At 47.5% G+C, this 21,543-nt stretch overlaps 1 protein-coding gene across 4 annotated transcripts in view; it reads left to right on the top strand.

Moving 5' to 3' along the window:
* Nucleotides 1-21,543, top strand: part of Csmd2 (CUB and Sushi multiple domains 2) — a 560,352-nt gene that overhangs the window by 98,731 nt on the left and 440,078 nt on the right. For all 4 annotated transcript variants that reach the window (XM_041651748.1, XM_041651747.1, XM_041651746.1 and 1 more), the window contains exon 3: nt 20,631-20,743. In XM_041651748.1, the coding sequence (XP_041507682.1) occupies nt 20,631-20,743 (113 nt within the window). The remainder of the gene's footprint in view (nt 1-20,630; nt 20,744-21,543) is intronic.

Here is a 21,543-nt window from a genome sequence, read left to right as displayed (position 1 = left end):
AAAGAGGGAAGGGAGGGAGCTGGCCTCCTCTCCTGGGTGCTAGAACCCTGTCATAACAATGGGCCCATGCTGAGTCTCCTTGTCTCCCTACACGCTAACCTTTCTCTGGAACTTTCTTGTCCCTATGCCCACCTTGTCTTGAAAGGATTCAAGAAAGTGGACTAATGAGCGAGCACTCAGTGACCCAGAGAAGTGTCCTGGTCCAACTCTGAGATGCGCTGACCTTTCTTTCTTTCCCAGACAGGCTACCCAGCAAATTGTCCTCCACTTAGACCCTTCTAATTGTCCCTGCTGATTAATGAGGTCACTTACGGTGTCAATTATTATCCTGCCAAGAGAATGGATATCGGACACCCATGAACTTGCTTATTCTATTAAAAAAAAAAAGAAATAAAGTAATGAGAGATGATTAATGGTGTGTGCCCCGAGAGAAGCCACTGGAAGGGATGGGCAGGAGAGAAAAGCAAGAATGAGCATGTTCCAATTAGGAGACCAAAGCAACTTTGGTTGAAGAGCAGTTTCCCTGCGACCCACCTTTCAAAGCCACTCCTTAGAGAGCAGTCTGACCTCAGTGGCTTCGCAGGCCACTTCCTTCTCCTTTGGATCCACAGATGCTGCTCTGGAAGGAGACCCCACATTCTCCTAGTTACTGACTCTGTTGATCTTGGTCCGCTCTAACCCGCCCCCACCGAGCAGGTTCCGTCATTGACTTGGTTCTTGAAGCACTATTTTTATAATTCTTTATCATTAAGTCTGTTTCCCTTGTGTTTCCTGAGCAAATACTGTGTGCCAGGCTCTGTTTTAGGCATGGCACACACTAAGGCAGACAGAAGGACCACGTCCTTGTTTGGAACAGAGTTTTTATTGTCAAGCAGAGGCAGCTGGGTAATCTACGTGGTTAATACATGCGAATGGGCTGTGTCACACGTCCTGAGAGCTGGAACCATTATGAGGTTCGTTTTAACGTGATTCATGAGGCTATGAATGCCATACCATCCCAAGATCTGTAGCTGGAAAGCTGGGAACCCTGGAGACCTGGGTGCTGTGAAGGTCAGACCATGGCTCAATCTGGAGCGAGGAAGGGGAACTCGTGTCCTGGCTGAAGAGAGTCCACAGGTGACTTCTTTTTTCCTCAGCCTTTTGTTCTAGTTAGCCTTTTATAGATCAAACGAGGCCCGCTCGCTCTGGGGAAGGCAATGTGCTTACTCAGTCTATTGATTCAAGTACTAGCCTCATCCAGAGACACCCTCACAGACAGGCCAGAATAATGACTCACTAAACTTCTCAGCACCCTGGGCCTCATAAAGTTGGAGTGTAAGGTCTGGGAAGATGGCTCAGTCAGTAAATGTAAGTCCAGAGACCCAGGCTTGATCTCCAGAACCTAAACAAAAATCTGGGCCCCACAAAGGCTCACTTGTAATCTCAGTTCAGGGGAAGTGGAGGCAGGAAGATTCCTTGGAGACTCTGGCAACTAGCCTAGCTACTTGGTGAACTCTAAATGGGTGATCTAGAGATGCCTGTCTGCATGCGACAGAGGCCAAATCCCTCATGGTTGCTGGCTCTCGAGACTGGATACTTCAGCAGTCCCGACCTGCCGTGGACAGCTTGGAGGATTCCCGGAGAGCCGTCAGTCATCAGTGGAAGACTGCAGAAGCCAAGTTTTGATGTCAGTGAGGGATGGCAGCAGCGGTGACAGGAGCGAGGTCAGGGTCCTCACGGGCAAGCAGGAAGGTGGGCAGGCACAAGCAGTATTGCTGCTCATCCTTTTTATGGCTAGGCTGCTGCATGAAGATGCTTCTTACTTGGTAAGGCCTGGCCTCTGACTTAGTCCTTCCTGCCATCATTCTCACGGACCTGCCCAGTGGTAGCTTATGAAGGAGGCTCAGCCTTTGTGGACCAAGAACATCTCTCAGAACAAGCTCTGGTGTGCTGTGGAATATTTGTACACTGTGTGAAAATGCTTTGTTGTGATTGGTGTAATAAAAAGCTGAATGGCCAATAGCTAGGCAGGAGGTGTAGGCGGGGCTTTCAGACAGAGAGAACTCTAGGAAGAAAGGGGTAGTAGCCAGCCAGATGCTGAGGAAGCAGGATGAGAAGTACAGAGTAAAGGTAATGGAGCCATGTAAAAGAAAGTAGCTTGATAGATATGGGTTAATTTAAGGTAGAACTATTTAGGAACAAGCCTAAGCTAAGGCTGAGTTTTCATAATAAAATCTTCATGTCATGATTTGGGAGTTGGCTGGTGGGACAGAGAAAGGCTTGTTATACCGGAAACCAGCAAGAAGAACCTTGTGGTCCAAGTTCAGATGATGGAGTGGTCTGTTCTACTCTCTCTGTACAGACCACTACCTTCTCTCAGCATCTTGAGTTCTAGAGCACCAGAGATTCCACATGTTCCTGTCCCCAGGTTGGCTTCAGCCACACCCTGGCCATTCACTAGTGTTTGGACACCCAGTGCTGCATGAGACTCTCTGGCTCATGGGGAAGAAAACCGTAGAACTCTTCTGTTCTGCTTGCTCTCCTTAGCGCTAAGGATTGAATTCAGGACCATGTACACGGGGACAAGTGCTTTGCCACTGAGATACATCCTCATCCCCCAGAGCTCTTCTGGACAGTGGAGATCCTAGGCTGGGCCATCCAAGAGCATCACTAGTTTTTACCTGTCCCAGGGAGCTCCTGGGAGTGATGCACGGTTCAGTGGCAGCCCTGGTAAAGAGCATCTCCCTTTCTCTAGCGAGAGATGCTCCCTGGGTGTGATTTCGGGAAAGCAGATGCAAAGGTAGCAGGCTTCTGGACCACAATGCCCCCTCTTTGTCAAAGCTCTCTTCCCCATTCCCCATTCTTCTCTCACGGCTTTTGTGCCTCAGGTTCTGTCCCAGATGTTGGGTCAGTTTTTCAGGCTCCCGTGGAAGGAAATAATGTCTACATCTGCCAGGAGGCTCCACAAAAACTGATCCCCTCTCTTGGGGAGGCCGGTAATTAAGCAGTCATGGTAAACAAATGAGGACGAACAGCTGGTTGTAGCCATTTGTTCTCCTGTCATGGGTTGTGGAACAATTTCATAAATTACACAGAAGTTGGGCTCTCTTCTCTCCCCTTCCCCCGTGCACCATCCCTCGGCTTGAAGTGTCCTCCCTTTCGTGCTGTGGCTCCTCATGCCGTTTAGATGGTAGCCTGATCCGACCCTGTTAGATCAATGCAGACTGGCGAGGTCAGGCCCCCTGGGTCCACCTAACACCGCACTCCCTGGGTGGCACGATGGTGGAGTCCTCAACAGTAAAGAAACTAGTCGGCAACTGTCGGTGTGCCCAGCACTGTTCTTAGTGCTGCCGGTTAAGCCAATGGTGAGTCTCCTCCCTCACAGAAGTATGTTCTTATTGGTAAAGTGGATGCACAAGTAAAGATGAGAGCCAAGGAGACGGGTAATTAAGTGGGGCACTCGTCACCAAATCTGATAACCTTGGTACAGGTGATGTGCAAGCCAAGACCCGCACTCGTAGAAGATAAGGAACGCAGCTGCACACAGCTGGGGAAGGTGGCTGCAGAGAGCTGTGGGGAGCAAATGTGAGAGCCTGCAGCAGATACTGCCCCAGTGTGTTTGAGTGGCTGCCACGGCCCTTGGAGGTTTGCGTGGGAGCAAAGGGAGGCTGCTGTGACATGGAGGAGGGAAGGAGAGGGGGATGGAGGGATAAGAGAGACCTTTAGGGCATTATCAAGACCTGTACTTTTATTCCAAACCAGAGGGAAGGCCTTGAAAGTTCTGAGCAGGGAAGTGGCGTGCTGACTTCAGATGGTGCAACCGGCTACCGCGATGAGCATGGTTGTAGATACACAGATGAGGAAATAAGGAGACTTCTTGGGAGGCGATGGCAATGACAGAGGAGAGAGCTGGGCTGGGCTGGTCCAGGGAGATGAGAATGTGCTGTTGGGAAGTGGCTGGTTTTTGGATACACTTATGTATGTGATGTGTGTGTGTGTGTGTGTGTTATGCATGTCTGTGTGACTGCCCAAGCCCAGGTGTACATGTGTGGAGGACAGAAGTCACCATTGGGTGTCTTCCTCTATTGCTCCTCACTTTAGTTTTTCAGACAGGGTGTCTTATTGTATCTGGAGCTTGCTGATTGGCTAGGTTGGCTGGCCAGTGATTTTAGAAATCCTTCTGTCCTCACCTTCTCAATCCTGGGATTATAGGCACAGGACCATACTGGTGTGTGTATGTGGGTGCTGAGGATCAAATTCAGGTCTTGTTGCTTGGGGAGCACTTCACCCCCTATGCTGGCTCCCCGGCCCTGTAAATGCTTCCTTTTGAGGATGCACTCCTGGAGGGACACTGACGGCTTGTGAATATCTACCCTCAGAAGCAAGCATAGAACATGACATTTAATCAGGCGCACAGTGAATTTTTGTTGCATGAATGACTACGAGCAAAAATTACTAAATGTTACCGATGGGAATAGGTCGGCTTCGGGCCTTTTTCTCGACTCTATCAGATCATAGAGCAAATCCCAGGCAATTTCTTGCTTAGCCTTCCCAAGCTGATGCCAGAAATACGACTGTTGATGCCAAAGCCCTACAGGGTCTGCTGTTTTTTTTTTTTTTTTTTTTGATTTTTCGAGACAAGGTTTCTATGTGGTTTTGGAGCCTGTCCTGGAACTAGCTCTTGTAGACCAGGCTGGTCTCGAACTCACAGAGATCCGCCTGCCTCTGCCTCCCGAGTGCTGGGATTAAAGACGTGCGCCACCACCGCCCGGCTAGGGTCTGCTGTTTTAACTGTGTGTTTATCCTTGCGGCAGGACTTCTCAGAGCCTTTAGAACACCAGTGCAAACGTTCCTAAGTCGTCTTCATCCAAGGTACCAATAATGCCCCTGCCATTGTCCCATGTGCTCCATGGGTCAAAAGAGGAGTCTATTAGCCTTACATACTAAATAGTTAGAACCAGATAACAGTGTGAGTGTGTGTGTGAACAACTTTATAGCAGCTAAAATAAATACAAATTAAAAGATGAAAGATTTCATTTGCATTCTTAGTAACTATGACTTGAGTCTGGTGAACGGCTCAGTCAGTAAAGTGCTTGTCATGCAAGGGCTGAGCACCCATGTGAAGAAACCCTGAGCGTGGTTGTCATGCCTGATCCCCACACTGCGGAGACAGTGACCGGAGTACTCCTGGCCAGCTCACCTTGCCAAGTTAGTGAGTCTCAGCTTGAGTGAGAGACCTTGTCTCACAACTATGGTGGAGGGTTAGTGGGATGACTCAATGAACAAAGGCGCTTGCCACCAAGTCTGATGACCTGAGTTCGTTCCCCGGGATCTACATGGTGGAAAGAGGAAGCTGACTCCTGTATGTTGTCCTCTGACCTCCATGTGTGCACCTATGGCATGCACTTGCCTCTCCTTACACACTAATTCAGTGTAAATGGTTTTGACTATGGTGGAGAGTATTAGAGGAAGACAGCCAATGTCAACATCTGACTTCCACATGTGTGCATTCACGTATGCAACCGATCGAATACTGCACACATGTATGCACATACAAACTTGTATCCATGCCTAACACACACACACACACACACACACACACACACACACAGAGAGAGAGAGAGAGAGAGAGAGAGAGAGAGAGAGAGACTGACTGACTGACTAGTGGAAGGAATGTCCTTGTTGCTCAGAATCTCCACTCTTGGAACTGAATTGGAGACTGCCAGCCTCCTACCCTCTTCCACCCAATATCCCACGACATCTATTCCGTGTCATAGCAAAGCCCAAGTCCACAGCTCTGCAAAGATACATTATGTGATGGAACATAACTTTTTGATGAGGCTGTACTCCCCACCATCCGCCAGCCCTCTTTTTTCAACTCTCAAGAGAAGTGCTGATTGGCAGTACCCAAATACTGATTGGGACATACACTATCCCAGAGTCTTTGTAAATTCCCAGCTTCACCCTGGGAGGCCTGGTCATAAGGGTTGGGAGCCACAGCTCAATTTTGTTTGGGGTCTGATTTGTTCACCTTCCCGGGGAAATCTGCTCACACCCCTGAATGGCATTCTGCACCATGACCTGGGTATGCGGTTGGCAGGCCTAGGAGCTGCAGGATTCTGGAACACACCCCTGCTCTGAAAGTCCCTGTGCTTGGTGCATTTGCATTCTGCATGAACACCACTGCTTCCCTATTTTTAGCCCTCAGCAGGTGGGCATTTTCTGACTCTGGTTCTTGGCTCGGAAGTCAGTACACAGCCTAGAAGAGTGCACAGGGGCTCGGAAGCTGCCGTCACCCGCATCCAAGCATGCCTAGTGTTTGCATCCTGGACTCTCCAGACAGATGCACCATGTAGCTGACCACAGAGCTTTCTAGAACCAGGAGATGTCTTCTGGAGAGACTGGGTCCCACTGGAAGAAAGTCTTCGGGGGGTTCAATTGCCTTTTCAGCAGGAACCGGGCCAGTGCCAGCTCACCCTGAGAAAATGGGAGTTTAAATTTCTCAGTACATCAAACAGCAGTATCAGAGTCTTCAGCTCTTGTGGCACCGCCAGACCCAGACTCAGCTGCTCTCCCTTGTAATCATTTGAGATTTTAAGGACCCCACGATCAATAGTGCTAGTGGTCTCCTGGCTGATGTAGAAATTCCCTAGCCTCTATGGCTTGCTTTCTCTGGGTCTGTCATTTCCAAGAGGTTTCACTGAAATACACAGGAAGCCCGATTTTTTTCCCTAAGTTTCCCAGTTTGGGAAGCTCTTGATGAAATGCAGATGGGGATTTCCAGGGAGAATCTGAGTCTCTAGGGGTGCAGGAGGGGGTCTGTGTATTGTGTGCAATTATAACTAATGTCCATCAATTACCTGCAAATTACTAGATGATACCCGTAATGATAGTTCTGTTTTTAGCTGAATGGTTTATGTATCTAACTAGTGGCTGCTGTCTGGTGTGGAACTGCTGGGAAATCAAAACACTATTTGCCCAGCCTCTCAGTCCGACAGATTTGCCTGCATTTGCTCTTTTATTCCCAAGGTCAATTGACATGACTTTTCTGGATATTATTGTTTGATGTGCTAAGAGGCTTAAATAAGACCCATTCAATAAAGACCCGATTGGCTATATTACTGTTTACTCCTAGATAATTCTATATTAGTTGGACTCTTTAAGTTATGAGGAGTGATGTGCATAGATGGCCCTCAGACAAAGGCCTTTATTGCCAGGGCCTGAGATCTCCAAACAGGTGCTCTGGATTCAAGATTCCCAAGATTCCGAGCGGCAACCTTTTCGTGGCCAGTGTAGCAATGGCCTAGAGCCCCTGACCTGGCTTCCTTGGGCACATCATGTCCCCAGAGAGGATTCCACAGAACCCCAATGCACAGCATGTACGAAGAGTTCAGTAATCAGTAGAGTTTGGAAGCTATTGCCTAGGATCCATTCCTTCCTGAAAAGTTTGCGAGGGCCATGTGTGTGTGTGTGTGTGTGTGTGTGCGCGCGCGCGTGCGTGCATTTACATGAACACGTTTGTACATGCATGAAGAGGTCAGAGATAAGCCTCAGACATCTTTCTAAGCTGTTCTTTACCTGTTTCCTGTTTCTTGAGACCTGGGCTTTCTGCCTGCAACTCATGGACTGGGCTAGGCTAACTGGCTGGTAAACCCCAGGCCTGTCGGCCCCATCTCCCCAGCATTGGGACTGTGAGTGTGTGCCACCATGCTTGATTTATTTCTTTTTTGTGGGTTCTAGGGGATGCAGCTCAGGTTCTCATGTTTGCAAGGCCAGCGCTTTACTGACTGACTGATCTCCCTGGGTCCCTATTTTAGTTTATTAAAAGCCTCAGAAATATTTTGTTTCTGTGTGGTTCTGAAAAGTCCTGGGCCAGCGGCCCCAAGTCTCTGTTTAATTAGTGAACACCCTGCCACTTGTGCTGGGGAGCAGCTCTGCTAGGTACTAGTTCCTCCCCAGCCTTCCCATATTGAGCAATAACCATCGCTTCAATTGCCCCCTAAACTTGTAGCAACCCTATCTTCCAGCAGACTTCCTGACTTTCTCTCTTCTCTCCAAACACTTTCTTCTGACCTCACTTCATGACATATTTTATAAAGTCTCTCTTTCTTGAGTATTTTGGGGAAGACCATATTCAAGACTGTTTTGTCGTGATGTCTCAGCCCACTCCATGGCAGGGGTCATTCTCAGATATCAGCCTTACTCCATCAAGGTCAGAGGTAAACCTCGGGCATCTTCCTCACCTGTTCTCTGCCTTGTTTTTTTGTTGTTTTTTTTTGTTGTTGTTTGTTTTTGTTTTTACCTGGAAAGTAGGGATTTGGCTAGCCTAATTGGTTGGTAAACTCCCAGATACTTGTGTCTCTGACCTCATGGATAGGGGAATTTCTAGCAAGCCCACATCTGAGGGTCTCACCATCCAGCTGGCCATACCTCTAGGACAGACACTTGTGAGACTTTGTGACTGCCCATAGAAACGCAGATAGTAGATCCTTCCGTCCATCCACACATCCATTCATCCATCCATCCATCCACCATCCATCCATCCATCCATCCACCCACCCACCCATCCGTCCATCCATCCAGAAAGCCTCCCTGCAGAGTTGACAGAATACTCCTAGCATCTTCAGTCTGCTCAGGAAGACCTGACCCGAATAAAACAACCGCACTAAGCATCTTCTGATGCCCGGGGTTAGTGCTTAGAAGAAAATGAGATTTGGGTCAGGAGAGGTCAGGTTACGATGTGGCCATTAATCATATCTTTTGGTTTTCTGATGTTTTGACATCTTGGGTGGGAGGGGCAAGGCTTGCTGATGTCAGACAGAAAAACCAGAGCCGTGCTTTTTTATCAAGGCAGCCATCCCAAAGCCAGCTGCTTAGTCTGCTACGCTCTCAAGTGAAACCCCAGGGCTTGGATCCCACCGCCCGCATCATGCCTGTGGAGTGTGTGACCCAGCAAGCTTTTGTCTCACTTGCCTGTCCTTCACTGTGAGCCACAATAAAGGTCTCGGCCCCACCCTTCTTGAGCCCTCTGCTTCCCATAGACTCCAGTGACTCCCCGTGTGGCACGTACGACAGTCACCCTGTCCTCTTCCTTTCGGATGTTTGAGATGGTTTCTCACCCTGTAGCCCAGGCTGGCCTTAATTCACCATGTGGCACTGGCGCTCTGAACTCGAAACGGTCATCTTGCCCTCGCCTTCTAAGTGCGAGGATTACGGACAAGAGCCACGCTGCCTGACTCCAGACTCTGTTTCCAGTCTCTCTTGATCTGTTGACCACACTGAACTTGGTAATACTACAGCTCCATTTGGCATTACGCCAACAGACCTCCCCACCCCAATGGCTCAGTTCACCGAAGCTCACTTCTTTCTAGCCGTGTCTTCTGGAAAGTGCTTCTTAGCTTTCTGTTTCATGGAACAATCTAGGGATCCTAGGGGACTAAGGTCCAGTACTGCCACAGCAAGGACCAGAGGGGAATTTGGCACAAAAAAAAGAGCTCCCTCCAGGATGTAGCATGCTCCCAGCTCCCTATACTTCAACAATTAAAGCCCAGGTCACAGCCAGGCCATACCTATGCAAGGCTTCACTCCCCTGGGCCTGGAAGGAAAACAGAGAAATTCAAGGATGCCTGGTGGAGAAGTCCACAGACTTCCGCAGGGACCTATGCATATAGAATAGAGTCTGAAAAGTCCAGATGCTGTGTCCAGGAGTAATGCTGAGATTCTGGGATGACGTAGAAGAGTTCGTTAGCTAACAGCTGTGAGGTGAGATGGGGGTAAGAGAGCATCTGAGAAGGGGGCAGCATATCCAAGTATCTTGAGACAGGGATGTGGACCCTGAAGGAACGGAAGCCAGTGGTGTACAGGAATGGGGACCAGAGCGACTCGGGAAGAGCACAGTGGCATCATTTGGTTTGTGCATGCATGGTAGTAAGTGGAATCTTAAAGTCGTTTTCATTATGTCTTAAAATGCTCAATAACAACTGTTCTCCCTTATGGCCTATGCCATGGACAGACTGTTGCTCCCAACCCTTGAAATGCCCCTGGCCAAAGAAGATGGGACGGATCAGAGACGGGAAGGGTTTGGAGCAGAAAATACAGTGGGAATGAGTCAGGCCGATGTGTGGCTTTTTATCAGGGATTCTGCTCTTCCACTGCCGAAAGCTGTGGTGGGTTCTGAACTAGGAGTGTTTGGAGGCCGGGAAATTACCAGTTTCCGAGGCTCTCGGTTACTCTGGACAGGACTGTGTAAGGGTTTGAGGAAGTGAGAGAGAGTAGGTGCCATAAATGGAAACAGGGACTTAGTTTGCAAGTCTGGCCATGCTCACCTGTAGAACCCGCAGTGCGTTTTAGAGTCTCCAGGACTGATCCCAGCAGTGACATGTGCCTCTTCTACCTGTGGCTTCTGCTGATGAAGGACCCTCTCAGCCTTTTAATGTGGTCTTTAACTTAGGGCAGAGATTAGAGAGACCACAGCTCTGATCCCCTCTTTCCAGTAGGCAACACAATGGCGTCCCTGGCCTCAGGGTCAGCAGCTAGTCCAGAACTGACCTCAGAGGGGATGGGGAAGTAGAGGAAGAGGGAAAAGGATACTTTATGTATCCTGTTATCGGAGCTTTAACTCTCCCCCGCTCCAGCGTTAGTGCCTTTGAGTGCTCCACGCTAGAATTATCTACCATCCCTGGGAAGCAGCAGAGCACTGGTAAATACCCGATTAGAGGAAATGCCTAGCAAGCTGCAGTTCCATATATTGCAAGTGATAAAGCTGTAATTGTTTGTTGACAGTGTACATTAGCTATTCTCAGCTTGTGTCAATGAACTACTGAGGAGCTAGGGTCTAGGAACCTGCAGGGACAGGACAGGAGCACTGTGCAGCTAACTCGGGGACCAACATTCACAGTTTCCGCACAGTGGAGGAATGCCATTCCCAAAGGCACCTGCACAAGAATCCTGGTGGTCTGGAAGTTCCCCACGGTGTTGGTGACTTTTCTAATTGTGGTAGCCAGATACCACAGCACAGCAGAAACTTGAGGGCGAGGAGGATTCATTTCAATTTAGGATTTTAAAAGGAACACAGTCCATCAGAGTGAGAAAGGCATGGCCGAGTCCACGGTAGTGGGAGAGCATGGCTGAACTCCTCATACCTTGGTAGATCAGGAAGCAGCACCAGAAGTGGGGCTAGGTTGTAACCTTCAAAGGCTGGCTCCAGAAGCCTGGGGTTACCTGTCACAGCTGGGCCCTGTGTCCCAAAGGTTCTAGTAACCTTCACAGGCAACATACGTGTTGGGGGCTATCGTAGTTAGGATTTCCATTGCTGTGAAGAGGCACCATGACCATGACAACTTTTACAAAGGGAAACATTTCATCGGGGTGGCTTACATTTTCAGAGGTTTAGTCCATTATCATCATGGCGGTGTGCAGGCAGACGTGGTGTTGGTGAGGAGCCGAGAGTCCACATCTTGACTTGCAGGCAGCAGCAAGTGGACTCTCTAACTGGGCATGGCTTAAGCATATATGAGACCCCAAAACCTGCCTCTACAGTGAAGTCTTCCTCCAACAAGGCCACACCCATTCCAACAAGGCTATACCTCCTAACAGTGTCACTCCCTTTGGGGGCCATTTTCTTCCAAACCCCCACATTGGAAACCAAATATTCAAGTACAGGTGCCTGTGGAGGACATTTCACATTGATTCATAACAACTGTTTTCTGTGTGCCATTAAAATAAAAAAAGTCTCACTGTTTGTCACTGAAGGACAAGGCTCCACCCAGGCTGAGTCTCTAAAATGGACCCAGCAGCATCATTCAAGGGATCTGTAGCAGCTGCTGTGAACTGGGCTGATTTGAAGAAACAACAGGAGCCATAGGGGTGGAGCCGGGAGATCAGAGCCAGTTAGTGGCTGAGCCTCACTGGTGGTGAAAATCCAGCAGAAATCTCTCACCAGCAGATGCCAGCATTGAGGGTGAGGCAGAGTTTCTGGTGCATGAGAAAAGTCTACAAGAAACTAAAGTCCAAGTGAGTGGAGATGAGTGACTTTGGCTGTGTCTGGGACCGTCCCTTTCCAGTCAGAGCCCAGATGGTACTCTCAGAGAAGGAAGGACAAGCATGGGCCCGACAAGAATCAACTACAAGTTCAAGATCCAATCCAGAGAGACTAATTTTAGATCCGATCCAATGAAAGATTCAGTGATAGAATGTGAGCCACATATATAATTCTTTAAGTTTTAATTTTGAAATAATTACTGTGCTGGTTAGTATTAACCATTGACCGGACAAAATCCACCGTCTGCTGGGAAATGAGCTTTTGCATACACCTGTAGGAACTGTCTTGTTTACAGTGTTGAAGTGGGAAGACATGTCCACTGTGGGCGGTGCCATTCCGTGGGCTGACCATTCATCCGTTGCGCTCCGCTTCCTGATTATGGGTGCAGTGGGAAAAGCTGCTTCAAGCTCCTGCTGTCTTGACTCCCCTGCAGTGAATCTGAATACATCCTTGTTCCCTTATGTGGTGCTTGTCAGGGTGTTTTACTAGAGCAACAACAACAAAAAGAAAGCCACTAGTACCATCATGACCTCTTAGGAAGTTGCAAAGATAGGACAGAGAGGCCCTCAGATGTCTGCATTGCTTACATCTTACCTGTCTGGTGTAAAATGAAAGCCAGCGGATGCTCAGGCAACAGGTGTATATACTTCTGAGGCAGGCAAATGTAGGGATGCCTTAGGGACCTGGGACCCTAAGATATCCCTACACTTAGGTTGGGCTTAACCTGTACACACAATTGCTTCCTTTCCAAGCAATCCTTGGGATGTCACCTACCTTGAGCACACAAAACAGCCTCTCGTAACTGCGCCTTTGTGACCAAACTCAACACTAGGGGGCGTAGCTGATCCAATCTAGGCTGGTTTGGAATACACGGTAAGGAAAACTGTGTCCTCTGAGTGGACTTTTAGGGATTATTTCGTTTGTCATCTTATAGCAAGCACATGATTAAAGAAGTGCATCATGGGAAATCCATACACGCTTAACAAGCGCTTATATAATCCAAGCCTGCCAACCAAAACAGGAAATCACCTATACCTCACTCATAGCCACAAACCCTTCTCCCGGATTCCCAAGGAAAGTAACTAGGTCCTTGCAATTGTCACCCAGCGCCTACTGCTCTCCTGCAGCCCATCTGCCCAGGGCCCCACTTCGCTTCTGAACAAACTCCCTTCCTGCTTTACTGTTTGTTTGTACTTTGTCAGTTCTTTGAGCAAGATGCCAAGAACCTGGAAAGACTGGTCCACAGAGAACCCACCAGTAACACTGCAGTGTCGTTTTTATGACAATCGATTCTGTAACCCTCCCAAGCTACCAAGATGCAGCCCTGCTCCATCACACAAAAATTGCCCGGTGCCTCCCCTTTCTTGGTCACCCCACCCTCTTCCTCCTACCATCTGTTTCTCCATCCCACAAATTCGGCCACTTCAAGAATGCTGCACGCAGCCCACGTTGTACTCCTGTAATCCCAGCACTTGGGAGGCGGAGGCAGGAGGATCTTGAGTTCAAGATCACACTTGGTACTTAAAGAGTTTGAGACCAGCTTGGGTACATGAGACTCAGTTGCCAGAGACTGGAATCACTGGGAGGAAGTGGTAACCAAGACCCATGAGGATAGGACTTGGGTAGCAGAGTCAGTTAGTTCCCCTCCACCACAAGAGGAGAGCTACACTTTGGAATCTCATGTTTTCTGATCTTCCGAGGGTCACTTTCTTCCCCACTGAGCCCGAGACAATGGAGGTTTACCCAATGGGCTCCACGTCTCAGTTTTTCATTCCCTTCTGCTGCTGGGGAACATTCTATGGGGTGGCACCACAGTCTGTTTAACCAGGTCTCTATTACTGTAGGGCGTTAGGGCTGTTTCCAGAATTGGTCCATTATGAAGGAAACTCCTGTGGACAGCCACACACAGGTTTCTGTGTGGATATAAGTTCATGTCTCCAAGGTAAATATCCAGGGGTGCGATTGCTGCCTGGTGTAACTACTGTATGAGAGTGCTTTCTTTTTAGAAACTGCTGAATTCTTTTCAGAGTAACTGTATATTTTTTATGTTCCCAGTACTCCATAAGCCATGGTCTTATTTTAGTTGTGTAAATACATAGGCGCCAATATCTCATTGGGTCTTTTTGTTTTTATTCTAAGAATTTCACATGTGAGTACTTACATCATTTTCACCCTTCTTTCTCCCTGTTCTAAGCCTTCTTGTGTCTCTCCTCTCTCTTTCAAATTCATGACCTCTTCTTCAATTATTATTGATATATATATATCTATATGTACACATAAATATGTATGCATGTATACACACATACACACCCTATGTCTCTTTAGTGTTGCTCATATGTACATGTGTTTAGGGCTGACCCCTTGGGATTGGCTAACCTACCAAGTGGCTCATCCCTGGGGAACACTGGTTCTCCCTCCCTTCGCAGCCTTTGATTGCCTGCAACTCTTTCTCCAAGAGGGAGGCCTTGTGATTTTCTTTCTTCCACGTTGGCATGCCAGCTGATGGTGTCATCATGCAGGTCTTTCTTAGGCAGTCATACGGCTGAGACAGGGTGCAGCCTTCCTGTCTTGTGCAGAAGACACTGCTCATTCTTTGGAGAGTTGCCCTAAGCTGCAGGTGTGGGGGCTGTGCTGCGAGAGGTGTCAGCTGGGGTAGGGCACACGGAAGTCATTCGCTCTCTGCCTTTTGACCAGTTGCAGATCTAGGTAACTGTCACCACCTGCTGCTGAAAGTAGTTTCTTAGGCGAGGTGCGAGAACCACACTTAGTCATGGGTATAAGAAAACTATTTAGAACACACTTAAGAATTGTATTGGCTTAGGATAACAGCACAGAGCAGGCTCCCTGTCAGTGAGCCTTAATTTCGCATTTCCATAAATTGCTAAGATAGTCATCACCTTTTCATACTTATTTGCCATCTATGTATCTGTTTTGGTAAGTATCTTCCTTTATTTTGCTATTGTCTAATTGGACTGTTCTATCCTTACCTCGTTTTCAGTCTCAGGGAAAAGCATTCAGTTTTTCCCCATTGAATGGCATTGACTGTGCATGTTGCAAATGGTTTTTACAAAGTTGAAAAAAGTTTCCCTTTATTTGTGAATATATGTCATTCAAACAGATATAGATGTTGAATTTTTGTCAAATGCTGTTTCTGCCTCAGTTGATATGGCCAAAGGAATTTTTGCTTTTAGCCAGCCAGTATGGTAGTGCTAATAACTTGTTCTCAAATGTTGAAATGGCTTTATCTTCTTAGAGTACCCCACTTTGGTCGTGGTAGCAATTACTCTTCTGTGCTGTGGAATTGCCTTTGCTCATAGTTTGCTTAGGGGGCGGATATGCATGGGGGTGTTGTTGGTCTTTGATTTTTGTTATTTGTGCTATCTTTGGTTTCAGGCTAATACTGGCCTTATCAGAGGAGTTTGGAAGGGTTTTACCCCTTTACATTGTCTGGAAGAGATTGTGTCTAGTTGAACTGGGGTTATTTTGTCTTGATACAGTTAGTGGAATTCTATAGTGAATCTATCTAGTTTTGGATATTTCCTTTTAAGGAATTTCCTTTTTAAAAAGATTTATTATTTTATTTATACGTATGAGTGTATCTGTGTGAGTCTATGCCATGTGTCGGAGGACGCCCATAGAAGTCAGAAGAGGGTGTTGGATCCCTTGGAGCTGAAGTTACAGGCAGTTATGAGCCTCCTGAGTGGGGGCTAGAAACCGAACGCTGGTCTTCTGGAAGTACCATAGGGCCATCCGGTTTTTCACCACTGAGACGTCTCTCCAGCCCTCCCCCTTTCAGAGAGTTTTAAGGCTACCAAGTTCAATTTGCATAATCATTGTAAGGTTAATCGAATTGGCAAAGGTATGGGAATGTGTGCTTTTGAGGTAACTGATCATTTTCATTTAATTTGTAGAGAATGTGCCTTCTTCAGTCATGGCTTTTATTGTAATAACTGCAAAACTGGGTTTCCTTAACCCTTGCCAACTCTAGATATTTGCCAGTCTCATAAGCTGAATTGAAGAGTGAGTTTCTAGATTTGATTTTCATAGTTTCTTTTTTTTTTTTTTTAAGTTTTCAGGGCGTGTGTGTCTGTCTGTTTCTGTCTCTCTGTGGTGTGCAGATTTGAGGGGTGCAGTTGCACATATATGTGTGAACACATGCATGCAGAGCTCAAGAGAGTCTTGGATGGCATCCTCAGGTGCCATCCACTATCTTTCCAGTCGTTCCTTCCGTGTCCTGTGAGGTGTATGTTCCTGCATGTAGGACACATGTGTGTGTACATGTGGATGTGCATGCTATGTGTGTGCATGTGGAGGTCAGAGGTTGGTACCAAGTGTCTTCCTCTAGCATTTGCCATTACACCTTTTAAAAAATTTTAAACTCTTATTATTTTTATTTCACTGTGTGCGTGTTTTATATGTCTGCACACTGGGCACAGAAGAGAGTGTCACAGCCTCTGTAACTGGGGTTACAGACACTTAGTTGTGAGCCACCATGTGGGTGCTGGGAATTGAACTTGCATCCTCTCCAAGAGTAGCCAGGGCTCCTAATTGCTGAGCTGCCTCTCCACTCCCTCTACTTTATTGTTCAGATAGGGTCTCACCGAACCTGGGGCACACTGATTGGCTAGACTGGCTGACCAGCAAACCCCTAGATCCTCTTGCCTCTGCCTCCTAACACTGGAATTATAGACACAATCAGCGGTACCCAGCTTTCTCAGGGGTGCTGGGGATCTGCATTCAGGTCCTCAAACTTGCGCAGCAGCAAGCACGTTACCCACAGAGCCATGTCCCTAGCCCCGCTACATCTGTTTTTGGAACAAGGTCTCTCACTGGCCCACAGTTCACCGCATAGACTAGGCTGGCTGGCCAATGAGTCCCAGGGATTCACCTATCTCTTCCTCCCCATTGCTGGGCTTACAAGCATATGCCAGCCATGCCCAGCCCTTTTCCCTTTCCAACATGGGATGTGGAACTAGAACTCAGGATGCGTGTGCATTCGGGACCAGTGCCTTCCCTCTCAGCTGCCTCTCCAGCCAGCCCTGTTTTCCACATCGTGATGGTCCTTCAGGGTTTGTGTGTCCGTGTCCATTGCCTTTTCGTTCTCACATACTGACTTGGAAGCGCTCCTTCTAGTCACATGTGGTCTGCATAATCTCCCAGTTTGGGTTCTCTTCACCCTTTACCATTGCTTTTGTCACGCACACAGGCTTGTAATTTTCATGGAGTTCACCCAGTTGACATTTAAGGCCGCTGGGTACCATGCTGTGACTGTACTTGATCAATTTTAAGAGACAGAAGCCCGGGTCAAACTAGCTTGAGACCAAACAAACGGAAAGAAAGAAGAAGAGATACTGGCTTATGTAAGGGGGCACCGAGGAGTGAGGTCTCTCCACCTGGCTGGCGTACGGGCCTCGCAGCTCTGTGGTCAGGCCTCTGTCTCCTGGCCTACTCCTCAGCTTTGTTTATCTCTGTGTGGTGATATCATTTGCTCTGCTAAGATAAAAGACTGCTGCGGTCCAAAGCTTCTGTTGCGCTGATTTAAGTCCAAACATAAAAAGCTTTCAGAAGCTATGGCTCAAACCACATAGAAGGACTCAGGGTGTCCCTGCTAGGCTGATGTCAGCTCTACCCTCCTCTCCACACCAGTCCCTGGAAGTGGTTGGTGGGAAAGTGGGCACAAATCAGAACTCCATGCTGTGGATTGCTCCCGGGAAGAATGATGGACAGGAAGAAATAAAAGAAGTTCTTTTAGCAAGTCCCTCTGAGAAGAGCCTTCCTCCTGATAACGGGCTTCTAAAACTTTGTTACCTTGTAATATAGGTGATAAAAAAGAAAGACTGAGTGTGTATGCACATGTATGTATGTGTGTATGTGTGTGCATGAACGTGTGTATGTGTGTACATGCATGCATACCTGTGTTTGCATGTGTGTGCATGTATGCATGTGTACATGTGTGTGCATGCATACATAGTTGTGTGTGCATGTGTGTATGTATATATGTGCATGCATGTGCATGCATACATACCCGTGTGTACATGTGTGTGTAAGTGTGTGGACATGTGTGTGCGCATGTGTATGTATGTGTGTATGTGTGTGCATTTGTGTACATGAACATGTGTATGTGTGTATGTGCATGCATAATGCCTGCATGTGCATGTGTGTATGTGTGTGCATACACAAGTGTATGCATAAGTGTGTATGTGTGTTGGCAATGTAGATATGGAGTGGGGTAGGGAGGCTTTGTTAGATGTCTTTATGCTTGTAGATATACACTGAGACATATTTTCTCCCCTCCCAATCACCCTTCCCATTCTATCGAGTTTCCTTTGAGTTATTATTGATCTTACAAGATTGTGATGGTGGGAGGGTTAAGGGTTTCATCCAGCATGGGACTTTTTACAATTGCTGTTTACCGATATGTTCTTTAACTCGCTGGAGCCTAAAGCTTTTCATGGGACTCCTTGAGGGTCCAGATGATGTGTAGCGATGGTGGCTACTGAATAATGCTGAGAATCTACAGACATCCAGGCTACCTAAAAGCGAGGGCAAAGCTGAACTTTGAATCCTCTCCCAGTGCCTTCATGGGGATGGGAGGAGGCAGGGTGAGTCTCAGCAAGGGGCTGGAGGGCAAAGATGAACAAAAGACAGAGCAGTTTCACGCCAGTCTGTGCACAGTCAGGTCTCTGGTGGGAGCTGTCATGCACGGATGACCATTGATGGGAAAATGTGTCCTAAATGTGTCCCTGGTGTCCAGTACTCATAGATAAATAATGTAAGTACATAAATATTTTCTTGTTTTTGAGATAGTCTCACTAGGTAGCCCAGGCTGGCTCAGAATGTGTGATCCTCCTCTCTTAGCTCCTGAGTGGTAGGTATTGTAAGACAAGTCTCACTATGTGTGTCCAATGTCATATTTTAAGCCTTAGAAGACTTTAAAAATGACTCAACGCTAAAGACGTATCACCTGAGGCTCAACAATGCCCCTGTTTTTGCCTGAGATTTTTATGTAAATTCTAGGAATAAAACATAAACATTTTTTTCTATTCAAAGCATGCCCAGCACGATCCAGTTCGTGTGAAGTCATCTCATGGAATTATGGGTCTCCTCTGGTCATCCTCGCATCTCTTTTGAATGTCAACTGTCAAGAGTGATGATTGCTAGATGGCGTTGGGTCCTTTATCTGCTCTGCTTTCTTCTTTTTATATTAACAAGCACTTATTTCTATAAGATGGTAGCTGTTCCTTTTTAAGAACAAACAGTCATAGGAGACACCCACACCCTGCTCCTAGGAGTCGGATGTGTTTTTCTCAGTATGTGAACAGATCTTGTCTGAGGGCAGCCAGCAGTTTGTAAATCCATCGTAGAATTCACTCAGGCCTTCAAAGGACATCAGCCAGAAAGAGACACTAGGAGATGAAACTAGAAAAGAACGAAAGAAAAAAACAAACCACAAACCACCAGCACGGGAGGCAGGCCTCCCACTCAGGATCCAGGCCATGGCTTTGAGGAATTGCCCCTTTGTTTTTCTGTATCAGAAAACAGTTTCCAGTCTTCTTCTGCTGGGGGTCACTTTGCCCTTGAACTTTCTCCCCCTACCTGCAGTTTGGGCTTCTTTCCCATCCCTCAATTGTCAGCCAGCTTCTCCTTACTGTGATAACATGTCTGAAAGAGTCACCTTAGGAAGGGAAAGTGGATTTGGGTTCATAGTTTTAGACATTTCCGTCCATGGCCAGTTGTGTTCCTGTTGATCGGGGGGCTGGCAGTAAGGAAGCCTATGGTAGCTGGGGGCAAGCTGTTCATCTTATGACAGGCAGGAAGCGTGTGCACGGGCGGGCGCGCACGCGCACACACACACACACACACACACACACACACACACACGAGGTATGGATCAATGGTAGAGTGTTGCCTAATCTGTGCGAAGCCATTAGATTGATGGGGGCAGGGGTAGAGCCCTAACATTCCCCTTTGAAAGCGCAGCCAATCATCCACTTTCTTCCCACCAGGCTCCACCTCTGTCTTAGTTAGGGTTTCCTATTGCTGCAGTGAAACAAGTTGGGGAGGAAAGGGTTTATTTGGTTTACACTTGCCTATGGCTGTTCACCATCAAAGGAAGTCAATACAGGAACTTAGACAGGGCCAGAGCCTGGAGGCAGGAGCTGATACAGAGGCCATGGAATGGTGCTGCTTACTGACTTGCTCTTCTGGCTGGCTCAGCCTGCTTTGTTATAGAACCCAGGAACTCCAACAAAGGGATGGCCCCTCCATATTGGGCTGGGGGGGCCCTCCCCATCAATCACTAATTAAGAAAATGCCTTACAGCTGGATTTTACGGATGTGTTTCCTCAATTGAAGTTCCCTCCTTTCAGATAACCCTAGTTAGTGTGTCAAGTTGACCTAAGACTGGCAAGCACACCAACCTAAAAGTTCTTTGACCTCTTGGAGCACCACCCTGAGGACCAAGCCTTCAACACACTGGCCATATTCCAGCTCTGATACTGCTCGTATTTAGAGCTCTCCTGTGCCTCTAGCAGGTACTTAAGGGATCCTTAAGAGATGTGCAGTTTCCTGATGAGGTCATTCTTCTCATTCAAACGTCTTTGTTTTTCAGACTCACCGGCTTTCAGCTACCGGCCACCATAGTCAGCGCGGCCAGCACCTTGTCCCTGAGCCTCATCAGCGACTATGCAGTCAGTGCCCAGGGTTTCCGTGCCAGCTATGAAGGTAGGTGCCTCCCACTGTGACCATAGGCACCTGAGGTGTTGTCCTACCCACAGGCAGGTCTGGGCGCCTGCCCAGGACACTGGATCCGCAGATCCAAGCCTGGACCTGCCTAATAATAGGAGTTAATAACCAGTAACCAGCAGGTAGTTACTGCTGCAGCCGCTACCTCGTTCCTGGAGCTTGGAGATTGCCGAGCTCAGATGCACTAGTTTATCAAGAGGGCCTGGGGATGTTGTCTTCTCTGCCCTGTTTAACTAGTTCTGATGTGTTTTTAGTTTTTGAACTCTGTTCTGTATTGGAATTAGTTCCATGAGGTGGCTCAGATTCGTCTTAAAAATAAGAGAGACATAAATTCTAAGTACAAGGAAATACGCAGCGGAGAGTGCTTAACACAGCCTCAGCAAAGAGGATGGTTCGTGTTATTGGGGGAAGAATAATCCATTCTTCGTTAATAGTGTGGATTAGGGCTTCTTGGCTTGAGCTGTACAAATGATTTCTGCTTCTCGTGGTCTGTTTAAAGACAGTGCTGGAATCCAAATTAACACTAATATCTTCAGATTAGACACTATTATTATTATTATTATCTTTATTACGTTAGTTTAGAAGGTGGATCCTGTACATCTCTGTCACTTCCTTGGGAAATTTACATCTCATTAATAGGCAATTGTGCTGCTCTTGGCTAAGACCTGCACCGTGCTTTTGTGTTGAGATCATTAATAGGCGTATTTTAAGACTGTTAATGATGATTAATAACAGCGATGACATAACACCCCAATAAAGCATGCCAATTACTCCAAAGC

This window comes from Microtus oregoni, unplaced genomic scaffold (assembly GCF_018167655.1).
Source record: "Microtus oregoni isolate MIOR12 unplaced genomic scaffold, Mior012 000005F_ref0000423, whole genome shotgun sequence".
In the NCBI taxonomy this organism is placed as follows: Eukaryota; Metazoa; Chordata; class Mammalia; order Rodentia; family Cricetidae; genus Microtus; species Microtus oregoni.
This window is presented reverse-complemented; position numbering and strand designations above follow the sequence as displayed.